Genomic DNA, 17,430 nt, shown 5'->3' with positions numbered 1-17,430 from the left:
TAGCTAAAAAGATAATTGGTATCATATTACTTATCTGAGAGGTGTAAATTGCTCGATGCTAAAGGAACCCCTAGCAACCTCTGGAAGAAACCTAGGGTTCCACAAAACTGGTTGAGAAAGACTACTTTAGATATATTAGTAATTGTGTTAATTGGTAGCCATACAGTATCTAGTCATTAGTGCCCTGCACAAAATTGGTGCATTGGCTTACACATTTTTGTATTGTTTGAAAATATATTTAATGTAATTACTATTTTAAAATATTTACTGGGCTTTTTCCCTATTAAAACAGGTCCTTTAACCTCCATAAGCATGTTCTGGCTGGGCACCTGTACAAGATCTTTGATCTAAACACAAAAACTCCAATGGAAAATGTCTCCACCAGCTTCATTCTTCTGGGACTTTCTGAGATGGAAGGGCTGCGATATGTGTACTGCACTTTTTCTTTTCTTGTCTATCTATTCATATTGGGTATGAGTTTTATGGTCGTTTATGTGGTCATGACTGAACCAAGTCTACACGAACCAATGTACATTCTTATCTGTAACTTGGTTCTCAATGGGATATTCGGGAGTTCCTCCTTCTTCCCAAAATTGCTGATAGACTTGTTCACTTCTTCGAAGAACATCTCCCGTGATGCCTGTTTTATCCAATTTGCTTGTATCACCATTTTTGCCTATTTTGAAATAGGCACGTTTTCCATCATGGCATATGATCGGTACCTGGCTGTCTGCCACCCCTTGAGATATGTCACCTTGATGACCAATGGCATGGTGTTAAAGTTTATCTTTGGATGCCTAGCGTTCTCAGTGATGGCCGTCTCAATTGGTGTATTTCTTACAGATCAGCTTCATTTTTGTGGAACACATATTAAAAATATCTTCTGTGATAAAATGTCACTGTTGGTTTTGTCCTGTGCAGATTCGACAATGAATAAAGTCCATGGAGAAGCAGTTTGGAGTGTTTACCTGTCCTTGACAGTATCAGTTATCATTTTTTCCTACATTAATATATTTTTCATTTGTCTCAAGCTCTCAAAAGCGTCCCGCAAGAAGGCCATTCACACCGTGATGACCCATTTACTAGGCTTCTCTGTATTTATAATGGGAGTCTTGTTTGTCTTTATGCGCTATAGGCTAAACGGTATTGATCTCCCTATCACCGCACACAGTCTGATCTCTGTAATTGGTCTTGTTACCCCTCCACTCTTTAACCCTCTTATATATGGAATACGGACAAAAGCTCTGAAGATGAAGATGATCCAAAAACTGCAGAAATTATATTTGTTGATGACTTTTCGGTACAATATTTACAGCCATAAATGTCATGTAAAAACTTTGTTATGAAACTTGATGTTGATCCAGATTTGGACTTCGATTTCTTTTGAAAATTAAGCAATGATAAAGAGTTCTACAGCCATCAATACCAGAATTAGAACAGAGTAAATAACGTTTATTGGCTAAGCAAATTATACTCAAAGTTTTGAAACAGCTCAGGCCTCAAGCATTGAACAGTACACAAAATAATTATACTTTATACACACCAAATCAGACAACAAAATCATTATCGCTTTTGTTAGAGATGAAGACCACAAATGCTACATGTCATAGGAATCTTGCTCGTGGGGGGACTTAGGACTGGTCAGTATCAGCGTGTTGTTGTAAAAAAGGTCGTAAGTTAGCAGAGGAGCCCTGCTAGCATTACGAGATGAGTCATCACAGAGTCAGTGGACTGCAAAATGGAATCATTTATTGAACACCAAGTAACGCGTTTCATGGCTAGATGCCGCTTCTTCAGAGAAATGGTGTCGTGACAACTTTGTCAGAGCTGAGGGCATGTGGAAAATGTTTCCTACAGGCTGAACATTCCATATGCTCTCAGTTCTGACAAACATGTCACCACACCATTTGTCTGAAGAGCAGGCAATTAGCCCCAAAACACATTATTTGCTGTTCAATAAATGATTCCATATTTCCTCTCTCAACTCCCTCGATTTTGGACACTGTTCATGTCAATGAATGATGAGGAATTACTTCATGTCCAAAGCAAGGCTTGACTATTGTTCACATGGAGGAAAAACAACAATATCCAAAGCGAGTCTTTGTTATTATCCATATAAAAGCCGCGATGACCCAGTATGGTGTTCATGCCCTGGAGCACGTCAGGCGTGACAAAACACATAGGGCGGAGCCTGCTGTGATGTCATCGTGCTACCGGAAGTTTATGTGCAACCATTTTGGTTACTGGCCGGATTTGATGTATTGAATGCTTAACCATTCTGCTTTAAATGTGAGTGCCTTTTGTTATATTATTACATTGGTACACACTATGTGGCACTTCTTTTGACATATTTACCAATGATCCCGTGATTGAGAGTGTTCAGAGTTACTTTCCTATGACGAGTGACACTGTCCTATTACCCAGAGAGGATCCAGGTTTAAAGACTAACCCTGCCTTTGGGGTAAATGTACTGTTTGACCTTTCCGTCATAAGGAGGTTATGGCTATCTGGTAAGCCTCTTTGGATGCACTTGGGTGGAGGAGTTTCATGTCATCTCTTTTCAAGCACTATTTTCAACTTTTTTGCTTTTTTTTCTTTCTAACTTGAACTTTATTTTTGGATTGGACTTATGAACTGTTTATCACTTGAATAAAGTTAATGATGTTTTTCAATTTATCTAGAGTTAGCGCAGCATGTTTTATCTTTTAGATTTAGCAAACAGTTTGTAAATCCAGAATAATATGAATAAATGATGATGTATTTGTGTCCACTAATAATGATTTTAGTGTATTTTTAGCAAAAAAAATTGGGGTGGGGGCCCTGTCAGATAGGCTGTACAGGGCCCCGTAATTTCTAACAGCAACCCTGAGTGCAGAGATTTGTCACTGGTTGTTAGGACGCTGGCAGGTGCCAGCCCCTTAACAACTAACTTCTATTACAGCATAAGCAGATAATGAATTGACATTTTAATTATTGCATGTGACGTTTGATTAAAAAGAGTCACATGATCCAAATATTGCATGCAATATTGCTTTGTGTATTGAGCCCTCAGTCTCCTACAAAGGTTACATAGTCAAAAAACAAAATAGGATACTTACTAACTTCCCACACTTACCGATCATTGTGGCAAGAGATTGATTACTTGAATATCCCACACCCCTGGTGTCTAGGAGGAAGAGGTTGTGTAATTATGTTTCACCTATAGCACTGCCTACAATGGAAACGGGATATTAAGCTTAATATGTTTAAATACACTATATTGTCAAAAGTATTGTGACGCCTGCCTTTACATGCATATTGAACATTAATGGCATCCCAGTCTTAGTCCGTAGGGTTCAATATTGAGTTGGCCCACCCTTTGCAGCTGTAACAGCTTCAACTCTTCTGTGAAGGCTGTCCACAAGGTTTAGGAGTGTGTCTATGGGAATGTTTGACCATTCTTCCAGAAGTGCATTTGTGAGGTCAGACACTGATGTTGGACGAGAAGGCCTGGCTCGCAGTCTCCACTCTAATTCATCCCAAAGGTGTTCTATTGGGTTGAGGTGCAGACCAGTCAAGTTCCACCACCCCAAACTCGCTCATCCATGCCTTCATTCACCTTTAAAGAAAAAAGCGTTGTGGGCCCCCCAAAATCCATACCAGACCCTTATCCCAGCATGCAGCTCGGTAGGTCAGGAAAGGGAGCGAGCAGCGCCCCCCCCTCCTGAACCATACCAGACCACATGCCATCAACATGGGGAGGTAGGTGCTTTGGGGCAGGGGGCTCTGTGTTCCCCACCCCCAAAGCACCTTGTTCCCATGTTGATGGGGACAAGGGCTTCTTCCTGACAACCCTGGTGGTGGTTGTAGGGGTCTGCAGGCAGGGGGCCCCTAGATCCCAGCCCCCCCTATGTGAATGAGTATGGGGTACATTGGACCCCTACTTATTCACCCAAAAAAAGGGTCAGAAATAAATAAAAACAGTACACAGGTTTTTGACAAAGTCCTTTATTAAAAATGAAGAATGTCCCCCGTCGTAGCTCCAATGTGTCTTCTTCCTCCGGTTCTTCTCCCTCCGCTGATGTCTTCCTCCTCTGGTTCTTCCTTCCGTTCTTCTCCCTCTGCTGATGTCTTCTCCCAATGCTCCGGTGTGTGCCATTTCTTATATAGCCATGGGGCTTGTCCATCCAGTGACATCATCCAAAGACTCTGCCCCCTGTGACTCCCCTCCCTTTCCTGACTTGCTGGGCTGCATGTTCGGATAAGGGTCTGGTATGGATTTTGGGGGTGTGGGGGGCCACTCATTTTTCTTTTTTAATTTTGGCATTGGGGTTCCCCTCAAAATACATACCGGACCGAAAGGACTGGTATGGACTTGGGGGGGGGGGGGGGGGCGCCATTTTTGTTTGGTTTTTTTAATTGCCGTGGAGTTCCTCCCTCAAGAATCATACCAGACTCAAAGGGCCTGGTGTGGTCTGATCAAAGTCGGTTCACGTTCAAGTCCCATAGAAATTGGACGTGAAGTTGCATGGCACAGTTGGATCAGAAGTCATTTGACTTCCATGTCGGAGCAGTGTGAACCCAGCCTTAATCTATATACAGAAGGAGAAGGACTTATTAGAAAACATAAGCCAATATCAGGACATCTATCAAATTTAAAGATCGAATGCTTTCTGCTGAGATGCCTCCCAAGACACATCAAAAGCTGGAGAAGGCCATCCACATTGGCTGTCCACAAAGGAATCAAGTAAGAGGAGCAACAACCTGAGCAAAGTGTTTATTTAATATATCACTGGATAACGAATGAGACCAAAAAATGATTTCACACACAGGCTTCAGAATGTCCCAGTGAGTCAAAGCAGCCAATTTATCCAGATCTGGGGTATACCTTTAGCATCAATGACATGTCCAAGATATTTAAATTGCATACAAGCTAATACATTCCAAACTTGAGATTTAGCCTAAACTTGGCCAGCCTTTGAAAGATCCATCAAGGTGCTGCAGATGTCTGTCAATGTTTTTGAAAATAACACATTGTCCTTTTCTGAGCAGCACTTTATAAGATTTAGAAAAATGCTGGAGTTGTTCATAGCCTAAAGCCTAGTACACACAGGCTGAATGTCAGACGGCATCGGCCGACATTCAATAAAAACCGGCCGACATTAGGCCCGTGTGCAGCTGGCGGCAGTTTGGCCGGCCCACGTCAAAGGGGCATATCCAAAAAAGGCTTGTCAATCAGCTGCTGAACAGCGCTCTCAGCCAATGGCTGAGAGCACAGACTGGTGCGTTCTGGTGGGGGGTCCGTTCCCCTGTCAGAACACAATAGCTCAGCAGGGGAGATCACTGTACTAACATTGGATTGTTAGTACAGCGGCTCCTCCCAAGCTCTTCAGTTTTTTTTCATGCAGCCCGCTGGGTGGAATAAAAAAAAAAAACTCACAGTGTGTACCAGGCTAGGCTTTAAAGACACAAGGTTAATTCAAAGAGCCCCAAGAGAATAATAAACTGGGATGGTTATCCTTGAAAAGAACCTATCAATACTCACATCTAAATTGATGTCGGAAATACAGTGGGCTTGACCCAACAGTATTGAGGATTTCTCTATACAAGGTAGAAATATGGTTCCTAATTACAGCAAAGCCATTGTTATCTTTATTGGTAAAAAAAAAAATAGATGCTTTTCCAATCCATAGCTACAGTAAAAAGTCTTTGAAACTGAAATCCTAAGCACCTTCTCTTTATTGTACAGGTTTTATATACAGTGGGTATAGAAAAGAATCCAGCTGTATTTACTGAGTGCAACTTTCAACATTCCAATGAAAGCTATAACATTTACATGTCAGAAAATAATAAAAAAAAAATCAAAAACAGAATCACTGAGTTGGAAAAAGGATCACTCCCTTGTGTCAGTATTTTTTGGACCACCTTTTGCAGTAATTACAGCCTTTGGTCTGTTGGGATTGTCTCTACTAGCTTTGCACATCTAGACTTTGCAATATTTGCCCACTCTTCTTTGCAGAACTGCTCCAGTTCAGTTAGACTTGATGGTGACTGTTTGTGGACTGCAGTCTTCAAGTCATTCCACAGGTTTTCAATGGGCCCTGACTAGACCATGCAAGGCCATTCACCTTTTTAACCTTCAACCACTGTGTGGTCATTTTTGCTGTGTGCTTTGGGTCATTCTCATGTTGGAAGGTAAACCTTCTTCCCATTAACAACTTTCTAACAGAAGGCAGCAGATTTTCCTCAAGAAATTAGGGTATTTTGCCCCATCCGTTTTTCCTTCTATCCTGACAAGTGCTCCAGTCCCTCCTGCAGAGAAACATCCCCATAACAGGATATTACCACCCCCCCCCCCCCCCCCCATAACTGGATATTACCACCTCCCATAACAGGATATTTCCACCACCCATAACAGGATATTACCAACTCCATGCTTTACTGTAGGAATGGTGTTATTTGGATGGTGAGCTGTATTGGATTTTCACCAGACCTATCATTTGGTGTTGAGAGCAAACAAATTAAATTTTAATCTCTGCAGCAGGGACTGGAGCACTGGTCAGGATAGAAGGAAAAATGGATGGGGCAAAATACCATAACATTATTGACGAAAATCTGGTGCCCTCTGAAATCTGATGGAAAAATCTGTAGAATGACTTGAAGACTGCAGTCCACAAAAGGTCACCATCAAATTTAACTGAACTTAAGCCCTCATGCACACAGGCTGTTAAAAAAACATTATGAAAATGCCAGTATCTTTGCAGTGATTTTTTTTAACTTTTTTCAGCTTTTTTCAGCGTTTTTGCAATAGCGTTTTTGAGCGTTTTTCCGCGTTAGATGGCGTAGGGGCCCCCCCTCAATCCATACCAGGCCCTTTATGGTCTGGTAAGAATTTTAAGAGAAACAACACACCAACATTTAAAAAAAAATGCTGTGGGTCCCCCCCCCCCCCAAATCCATACTAGACCCTTAGGTCTGATATGGATTTTGAGGGGAACACTCACACCAAAATTTTAAAAAAATGGTATGGGGTCCCCCCAAAATGCATACCAGACCCTTATTCGAGCATGCAGTGCAGCAGGCCAGGAAAGGGGGGGGGCGAGTCAGCGCCCGCCCCCCTCCTGAACCATATCAGGCACCTGCCCTAAACATGGAGAGGGGTGCTTTGGGGCCGAGCTCTGCCCCCCCACCCCAAAGCACCTTGTCCCCATGTTGATTACAAGGACTTCTTCCCCACAAACCTGGCCGGTGGTTTGGGGGTCTGCGGTGGGGGGCTTATTGGAATCTGGAAGTCCCCTTTAACAAGGAGGCCCCCAGATCCCACTCCCCCTATGTGAATGAGTATGGGGTACATCGTACCCTTACTCATTCACAAAAAAAAAGTGTCGAAAAGAAATAAAAACGCACACACAGTTTTTGACAATTTCTTTATTAAATATAAAAAAACTGTGTCCCCCGATGTAGATCTATCGTCAATCACAATGCCCGCTGCTGCATCTGAAAAAAAGAAGCTCTGTTCACGACAATGGCTACAACCATCTGCCTGCTCCACCATGTGACAGTTCTTAAATAGGTAAGGGGCGGGGCCACCTGGCAAAGTCACCTGGTGGCACTGCCCCCCTGTGTTCTCACTGAGCTGTGCATGGTGGGCTGCTGACATCACAAGGGGGTGGTCCCACCAGGAGACATTGCCGGGTGGCCCCACCCCTTACCTATTTAAAAACTGTCACATGGTAGAGCAGACAGACGGTGGTAGCCTTTGTCCCGGGTGGAGCTTTTTTTTCGGGTCCAGCGCTGGGAATCGTGAGTGACGGTGAATCTACATTGGGGGCCATTGTTTTTTATTTTTAATAAAGGAATTGTCAAAAACTGTGTGTGTTTTTATTTCTTTTTGACACTTTTTTGGTGAATGAGTAGGAGTAAAACGTACTCCAGGCTCATTCACATAGTGGGGGGCCGGGATATGGGGGCTTCCCGATTCCGATAAGCCTCCTACCTGCAGACCCCGACAACTATCGCCCAGGGTTGTGGGGAAGAGGCCTTTGTTCCCATCAACATGGTGACAAGGTGATTTGGGGTGGGGGGGAGCAACCCCCCCCTCATGTTGAAGGCATGTGGCCTGGTATGGTTCAGGAGGGGGGGCGCTCGATCGTACCCCCCTTTCCTGGCCTGCAAAGCTGCATGCTCAGATAAGGGTTTGGTATGGATTGGGGGGGGGCGTCGTTTTTGCAACCCAGGACGTTGTTAAGTAATCTCACCCACAATTCCTTTTCATTTCTCTGTTGCCTTGTTGTCTCTTTGTTATATCTTATTTTTTGTAATATATTTTATTTGCACCATTGTTTACCCTTTCATTATTAAACTATGCTTTGAAAAGTCTCTAGTGCCTTAACGCAACTCAAAGAATCCCTGTCTCTTGAAGAGTGCTACTGTAATATAAATCTCTGAATACGTCTGTCTGTGGTGACTGTGTGTGTACAGACGTTTATTTTTCCTAATTGTATTGCTAATCTTGTGAAAGTTCTGACTCTTTCAGTAAAAGTCAGTGGTGGCAGTTTAAAGGGCTACTGTAACTGCTTAGTTAACTTAACCCAGTAACAATCGCTCTCAGGCTGCAGGCACCTAGATTGTGGTCCCGCGAGCTGGAGAATCTTTGTGCAGGGTGCAGCTGAGAGTGTCCTATCAGTGACAGTGTGGTGTGAGCAGAGGCGCTGCCATGGGGGTGCGAGGGAGGTTGGCGGACCTGATGACACCAGGAAGCAGTTCCAGTGGGTGCCGTCTAGCCCCCCCCTCCTCCAGTAAAGGGGGCTCTTTTCCTCAGCTCAGTCCGCCCAGTGAACACAAGTGGCGCTGTGACAGGGGAGAGAGGCGAGCTGCGGGGCTGTCAGTGTATCTCCCCCGCTCGCCCCCTCCTTTCTCCTGTCAACAGCGAAGAAGGGAGAGTGGATCTCACCTGGTTTGTCGCTTAGATTGTTGCCCGGTCGGTTTCCCACAGAGGAGCCAATCAGAAGAGACTAGGGTCTAGGGGAGCATCATGGGACATGTAGTCCCAGAAGATTGACAGGTCCATTGTTGTGCACAGGCAGCAGACTTCAGCCCCCAGCATACACTCTTCTGGGGGAGAGAGAGAGCCTGGAACCCAGGAAGAAGCTGAGGGACTGAATGCTACAGGAGACAGGAAAAGGAGAGGACTGTGCTGGGGAAAGCCAGAGAGGGAGCCACCCTTTACCCGTGCCACCAGAGAGGGAGCCACGCTGTACTCGTGCCACCAGAGAGGGAACCATGCTGAACCCGCACCACCAGAGAGGGAGCTACTCTGTACCAATGTCACCAGAGAGGGAGCCATGCTGTACCCGCACCACCAGAGAGGGAGCTACGCTGTACCCATGTCACCAGAGAGGGAGCCACGCTGTACCCACACCACCAGAGAGGGAGCTACGCTGTACCCGTGTCACCAGAGAGAAAGCCATGCTTTACCTGCACCACCAGAGAAAAAGCCACGCTGTACCCGTACCACCAGAGAGGGAGCCAATCTTTACCCGCTGTCAGGAACAGTGTCATTACTGGTTTCACCTGCTGGTGGCACTGTTATGCTCAGCACCAAAGGGTGTAGTTCTGGTGGCCACCAGCGGGTGTCTCCTTGCCAGGACTACCAACCAGCTATCAAGCACACCTGTTGTGGGTCTGCTGGACTATATAAGCCCGCCCTTAACCAAAGCTCAAATGCTTCAGAATTCCTTCTGCTAGCCTTGTCCCTGCCTGAACCTGCCTTTGTTCCTGCTTTGTCCTGGACCCCGTTCCTTGAGACCTGTTCCCTGTTACCTGCTCCCTTTTACGCCTTTACTTTGCTTGTGTATATATATTAGTTAGACAGTTAGTTAGGTGTTTTGGGGGTTTCCTGTGTCTTGCATTTATTTACTTGTTTATGGTTTGCTGTTTGGTTTGCACGTGTGTCCTTATCTTAAATTAACATACTTTTTTCACTTAATTGTTTGTTCCTAATTCCTTGGTGCAGCCCAACGATCTGATCACCTGTATTGGATGTCTGTGTGTGGCATCCCTGACACCCGCACCACCAGAGAGGGAGCCACTCTGTACCCACATCACCAGAGAGGGAGCCACGCCGCACCCATGCCACCAGAGAGGGAGCCATGTTGTACCTGCATTACCAGAGAGGAAACCACTCTGTACCCGCACCACCAGAGAGGGAGCCATGCTGTACCCATGCCACCAGAGAGGGAGCCACGCTGTACCTGTGCCACCAGAGGGGGAGCCACACTGTACCCATGCCACCAGAGAGGGAGCCACACTGTACCCATGCCACCAGAGAGGGAGCCACACTGTACCCGTGGCAGCAGAGAGGGAACTATGCTGTACCCGCACCACCAGATAGGGAGCTACTCTGTACCTGCACCACCAGAGAGGGAGCCATGCTGTACCTGTGCCACCAGAGAGGGGGGCACGCTGTACCTGTGCCACCAGAGAGGGAGCCATGCTGTACCCACATCACCAGAGAGAGAGCCACGCTGCCCAGCACCACCATAGGGAGAAAGACTGAGCCACTGCCAGGGTAAAGACATGCTACTCTACTGACCAGAGTTGGCCTGGGCAACCCAGAGTGAGCAAACGTCCAGGTGGAGGGATCATGGCTGCAGTTTCGCTGGGTCTGGTAAGGTGGCCTGTTGACCATTATCCATTACTGCTTCTAGGGACTGAGCTGTTAGGAAGTGCCTAACCTGCTATCTTCTAAGCCTTATTAACCGCTGTAATGCGCGCCAACAAGCTCCAACGCAGGGCTGCCTACCCAAAAATAGGGGGGTGGGGGGGATACCATATTTTGCAGCACCAAGTGACACCAACCCTAATGATGCCACTGGGTGTGAGGTCGACCAGTCAGTTGTCACCAGTTGGTGAGAAGGGCAGCGGTCTGATACAGCGTTTGTCACACAGACATCTGTCCCTGATCCCCCCCCCCCCCCCCGAGACTAATTAAGAAGTCAATTGTATTACATCATTTCCAGATTCACATTTGTCATTCCTTGGCTACTGTAGACAAGGATGCAGCAATTTAGGCATGACCTGTGTTTGATTAGCTGCACTGGAGAGCAGGGGAGACATTGGGGGTCTAATAAACCCCTGACATCTCCATAAAGAGGGCCTGTCACCTGCCAATGCTATCACATAGGAGGCTTGTTAGTCCCCTTGTTAAAGTTATAAATTAGATTTAAAAAATAAAATTAAAAATAAAAATAGAGAAAAAAAATCTAAACATACTCCCTCTTCCCTGTACACACACCCCTATTCTCACCCCTGGGCATTCAGAACCTTTTAAAGGGACTGCAGGGCAGTCAACATTGATGTAAAGTGTATCGAAACTGTAAACACCCGTTGATCCTGCCAGTTTCTCTCCTCCAATCTCCTCCTGCTTTCCATGAGTACACTGGAATGTCCAAATTCCAAGCAGTGACCAGTGATTGCTGATTGGATGTTATGAATATGGTGGTGCACGGGAGCCTCGGCTGTCCCAGGTCTCTCTCTCCTCATGGGCTGAGACACTACAGTGGAAGCCATTGGCTCCCACTGCTGTTATTAACAGCCAGCAAGCCAATGAGAAGATAGCGGGTGCAGGGCCGAGCCACGGCTGTGTCTTATGGACACATAGAGCGAGGCTCGGGAGTGAGCATGTACCAGAGCCCCCATAGCAATTGCTATGGGGGCACTGGTCAAGGGAGAGGAGCCAGGAGTGCCAGCAGGGGACCTGAGAAGAGGAGGACCGGGGCTGCTCTGTGCAAAACCATTACACAGAGCAGGTAAGTATATGCTTCTGATACTTGCCCCCCATGTCAGAAATGATTGGTTCCCTGTATAGGCTATAGGGTTAACAGCTTGACCTTTGACTTCCAGATTTTCATTAATTTGGTTTTAATTAATAGGGAGTATATGACCTTAACCATGACCTCCCCTGTCTCTACGACAGAATGGGTGGCCTGCAGGCAGGGATTCCCAGTGTGTTTGTGCTGACTCGAGTTTGTTACACGTGACATCATCTGTGTGTGGCCAGTTGAGCCAAATAGGTTTGAACCACCTATCCAAGTTCCCGAGACGTTTGGCCGACATGGAGTCAGGTTTATTACACAGTTACATGGTTGCAGAGTAGGTGAGGTTGACAAAAAGTCCATCAAGTCCAACCTATATGTGTGATTATATGTCAGTATTACATTGTATAGCCCTGTATGTTGCGGACGTTCAGGTGATTATCTAATAGTTTCTTGAAGCTATCGATGCCCCCCCGCTGAGACCACCATCTGTGGAAGGGAATTCCACATCCTGGCTGCCTTTACAGAAAAGAGCCCTCTACGTAGTTTATGGTTAAACCTCTTTTCTTCTAATTTTAATGAGTGGCCACGAGTCTTGTTAAACTCCCTTCCACAAAAAAAATGTTATCCCTATTGTGGGGTCGCCAGTACGGTATGGTATTTGAAATTGCCGTAGCTGTTTCTCCACCTGGTCTGGGAGACATAAATTAAGCTATTGCCTCTTTTGATCCAGTCTGCAACCTAAAAAAAAAGAAAAAAACACCTCGAAGATGGGTGGGACTTTAAAGGCAACAAAGTAATAAAAAATGATTTTATTGATACAAATATACAAATGTACAAAAAATACACATAGAAGGGTCTGATACAATTCATTAAATAAACAATAGAATAATAACAAACTGGATATGCTGATGTAGAATTTGAATGTATATTCATGTAGTCTTCCACCTTGGCCTAGGTGGAAGACTACATGAATATACATTCAAATTCTACATCAGTATATTCAGTTTGTTATTATTCTATTGTTTATTTAATGAATTGTATCAGACCCTTCTATGTGTATTTTTTGTACATTTGTATATTTGTATCAATAAAATCATTTTTTATTACTTTGTTGCCTTTAAAGTCCCACCCATCTTCGAGGGTTTTTTTCTTTTTCTCATATAAGGGATGGTGGCAACCTCTATGACCTATTTGGATGGTACTTCCTTTTTTATATTGCAGTCTGCAACCTAGGTCTAGGGTGGGATTTGTTTTTTATTGCTTTGAGAGGTTGCTAAATTGTGATTCCAAGTCCACTACTTTAGTCAGACAGGGCTTCTTTCTTTGGGAGGCTTATAGTATGAATTGTATTATTGTACTCAAAACATTTTTTCTCACACAAAAGAGGGGCACAAGTGTTTAAAAAATACTGGACTTGGTCTTAAAGACCACTGTCTTCCATGAATGGATAGCCTTTTGCAGCCTTCCAACCACCTTAAATGATGTTAACTCTCTATAAGGACTCCAATGCACTTTGTTTAAATTGCAAACGTTTTGCTCATCCCTATCGATTAGGGAATGTGTTTTATACATGAATTTATTCTGACATAAATCAAAACGACGTATGAACTTCTTACCTGACTATGCACACAGAGATGTAAGGTCCTTCGGGAGTGTAAGCCAAACTAGCTAATGAGAAGGAAATCCCCAATGCAGTTGTATTTAAATGAGCCAGTTGGACGTCTTGCAGAGCAATGAGGAGCCTGAGAAGGTACGGCATAAATCTCTGTTGGAAAAGATGGGGATGATTTGAAGAACCTGCTACACAGTACTGTGCAAACGTTTTGAGGCGGGTGTGAAGAAATGCTGTAAATTATAAATGCTTTCAAAAATATATTTTATTTTTGTTTATTTTGCATCAATTTACAAAATGCAAAGTGAGCGAAAATCTAAATTAAATCAATATTTGGTGTGACCAGACCACCTTCAAAACAACATCAATTCTTCTAGGTACAGTTGCACACAGTTTTTGAAGGAACTCGGCAGGTAGGTTGTTCCAAACATCTCGGACAACTAACCACAGATCTTCTGTAGATACACCTATCAAAAATAAAAGCCACGCTTAGCCAATGAAATAGTGCAAATCAAAGACAATCAGCTAAAACAAGAAACCATATTCCATGTGAAAACATGAAAAATCCAAACCAATTGATATTGTGCACAAATTAGTCTCTCTCAAAGGGGAATGTTGGTGGTGAATCATTTTAGCACTATAGAAGATCACAGCATTTAAAGCACAAGCACGGCTTTGAGAGCTGGCACTTTGAAAGAGACTAATTTGTGCACAATATCAATTTTTTGGATTAATTATGTTTTCACACAGATTATGGTTTTTATCATATTAATTATTGCTTTAGCTGACTTTGATTTGCCCTATTTCATTGGGTAAGAGCGGCTTTTATTTTTGATTGGTATGTTAATGTCAGCACATTATAGCAGCTGAGGCTACCCATATCTGCACTAGCATTATTGGCATTGCGCAGGTTTTATACTATATTATCTTTAACTTCTGTGGATGTCGGCTGCCTCAAATCCTTTTTCTCTTCATGTAATATCAAACAGACTTGATGATGTAGAGATCAGGGCTCTGTGGGGGCCAAACCATCACATCTAGGACTTCTTTACGCTGAGGATAGTGACACTGGCTGCATGTTTGGGGCCATCGTCCTGCTGAAAAATACATTTGGGGCCAACCACAAGCCTCCCTGATGGTATAGCATGATGGATAAGTATCTGCCTGTATTTCTCAGAATTGAGGACATCATTGACCCGGGCAACATTGAAGATTGTAGACACAGTGGGGTTGATTTACTAAAACTGGGGAGTGCAAAAAGTGGTTCAGCTGTGCATGGTAGGTTTTTTGTCAAAGCTTAATTGAACAAGCTGAAGTTAGAAGCTGATTGGCTAACATGCACAGCTGCACCAGATTTTGCACTCTTCAGTTTTAGTAAATCAACCCCAGTGGTCAGCCAAGGAAACTTAATGCAACAGATGAAAGACACATCATGCTTACTCCCCTTCAAAGTAAATATTCGGCAGCAGGACAACAACCTGTATCAAATGGCTTGCTGAAATCAAGATATGCTATGTCCACAGCACCTCCCTGGTCCAAAACATTGGTAATATAGTCAGAAAGTTCAATCAGATTAGTCTGACATGATCTGCCCTCTGTAAAGCCATGCTGCATTGCGTCCAACAAGTTGTGTGTTCAGTGATCAATGATCCTTCTTTTCAGAAGCGATTCCATTAACTTGACTACAACCAATGATAAACTCACTGGCCTGTAATTGCCAGCTTCTACCTTGCTGCCCTTCTTCTGGATGGGTACAATATTAGCTGTCCACCAGTCATGGGGAACTTCTCCTGTTAGAAAAGATAGATTAAAAAGATCTGTTAATGGTCCAACAAATATATCCCAAAGTTCTCTTAGAACTCTGGGATGAATACCATCAGGGCCCATTGCTTTATTAAGATTTAACTGAGTTAGTTCCTCTGCTACCTCTGTCTCCAGAAATCCTAGAAATGAACCATCATTACTACAACCAATATGATTCCCCAACTTGTTATCGTTAGTGCAATTTATTTCTGAGAAAACTGAACAGAAGTAATTGTTTAAATGGTTTGCTACATCCAGTTCTCCCTCAACATATGTGTTGTGCCCAGTTTTCATTTTAGTGATCCCATTGTATTTTTTCCTTCTATCACTAATGTACCTAGAAAAAAATCTGTCTTTATTACCACCACCTGATTAGTCTCAGTGTAAAAACAAAATGATACATAAAAAAAATGTAATCCTTAACAAGCTCCACACAACTAGCTAAGTCAATATAAGATGTGCCATATTTCCCTAAAATATCAGGTAAGTACAATAAAAACGATGTCAATGAGCTCTAGGCTTGTGTCCATGGGTAAATGCAGTGTGCTTACAGGTGCATTCTGCTTGCATATGATCATTTTAAGACCCTTTTGGAGATTATTTGGAATTCATTGACGCCTGCTTGTGACTTGCCATTCTAACCTGTGTTTGACCTGCTACTAAGCTGCATCAACCTGCTGTTGCATTCTCATTGACCTGTATGCGAAGAGAAGCAGTTCTGCCCAGAACAAAAGTCCATTAATAATTGTAAATACAAAGAATCTAGGGATGGGACTTTGAAGGCACAACAGTATTGAACTACAAAAAGGTAAGTTTGTTAGGGTTTTTTATTTATAAAGTATAAAAAGACAATGGACAAACGTCAATATTTAAAAACACATCAGACTAGGCATAGAACCTGATGTTGGTACACCGTATGGAACCTATCCTGCAAGCTTGTATAGCATTTGAAAAGATTGTAGGTGTATAAACAGATCACTTAATTAAAGTGGAGGAGAGATACTTCCCCAAACGTTAAACAGTAGACAGTCATACAGCTATAACAAATAGGGTGCTGCAGGTTTGGTGATCCACGGTGGGGTGCTCTCTGATTGCTCTACATGTTTCGCGTTTCGCAGAACGCTTCCTCAGGAGCTAGAGATTCTAGATTAAAATACATGAAAAAAACAACAGAAAGACAGAAATTCAAAAAATGCAAATACTACAAAAGATTATACATAGAAATTACAAAATTGAAGGTATAACCACCGCCAGGTATAATGACTCATGGGACAGGCCCTATAAAAGATTATGGTCTCCAAATGACACATAGTAAAGCCCAGTGGTCAGGGTCAGCCAAATTAGGGGAAGCGGAGGGTATGTACTTAAGTGAAAGATTTTCAAATACTATATATATATATGTTTGTGTGTAAACAATATATAATCAATTTAAATGATGGAACAAAGCGAGAGAAGAAAAGGACAGGGAAAAGAGAGAAGGGGAGAGGGAATGGAAAAAGGAAAAAGGGAGGGGGGAGGGGGGAGGGGGGGGGAAAGGGGGGGGGGAGCAGAAGAGGGGAAGGACAAGAAGGGAGAGAGGAGGGGGGGGAATGTTTAAAGATCATTGGTATTGTTTATTGGTGTTTATTGATCCCCCACGGGATATTATAACCATAGAATAATGCTATAAGCACAGTGTATAGTTGTTTCTATCCTTCTCCCCACCATCTTGATGTCTCAGGAAGCGGTTCCTTAGTGTTGGTCTCCCTCTGTTATGCATGGCCCCTGCCTCAGTGAGTTCCGTTGCCCCGCGCCGCACATCCGGTTCGACTCTTTGACCGGATGTGCGGCGACTGGCGGAGACACGGGGACTTCCTCCTTTCCCCAAATCTCCACCTCTGCTGCCTGCGTATTGGCCTGGCCCCGCTCCCCCTCGCATTACCTCTCGGCGCATGTGCGGGATCTTCCCAACATTGCGTCGTCTGTACGTGTGGGCGGCGTTGCGCATGCGCGATAGCCTGCTACGGGGCCGGAACACGGCGTGCTCGTCGGAGCCGCCTGTTTCCGGCCAGAGTCACCTTATATAGGGGCGCAGTAGTGTGTGCCTTCATGTGCTCACAGCACCGGTCCCTGTTTGATCGGACGGCACATCCTTACGCTTTCTCTCAATCACTCTAGGGTAAGTTCAGGTCATCCAAATCTATACTTCTTTATCTACAAGCAAACCATTACTACTTA

At 44.1% G+C, this 17,430-nt stretch overlaps 1 protein-coding gene across 1 annotated transcript; it reads left to right on the top strand.

Moving 5' to 3' along the window:
• The first annotated feature begins 365 nt into the window (after nt 1–365).
• LOC141129701 (olfactory receptor 14A2-like) lies at nt 366–1,346 on the top strand. Its single transcript, XM_073617795.1, has one exon. The coding sequence runs from the start codon at nt 366–368 to the stop codon at nt 1,344–1,346; it is 981 nt and encodes a 326-aa protein (XP_073473896.1).
• Nucleotides 1,347–17,430: the final 16,084 nt, after the last annotated feature.

The sequence above is a fragment of the Aquarana catesbeiana genome, linkage group LG02 (assembly GCF_042186555.1).
Source record: "Aquarana catesbeiana isolate 2022-GZ linkage group LG02, ASM4218655v1, whole genome shotgun sequence".
Lineage (NCBI taxonomy): Eukaryota > Metazoa > Chordata > Amphibia > Anura > Ranidae > Aquarana > Aquarana catesbeiana.
The sequence above is the reverse complement of the archived record's forward strand: the minus strand, read 5'-3'. Positions and strand labels throughout refer to the sequence as shown.

Excerpts from the sequence above, each read along its gene's own strand:
- LOC141129701 (XM_073617795.1), top strand. The coding sequence starts at position 366 with ATGGAAAATGTCTCCACCAGCTTCATTCTTCTGGGACTTTCTGAGATG.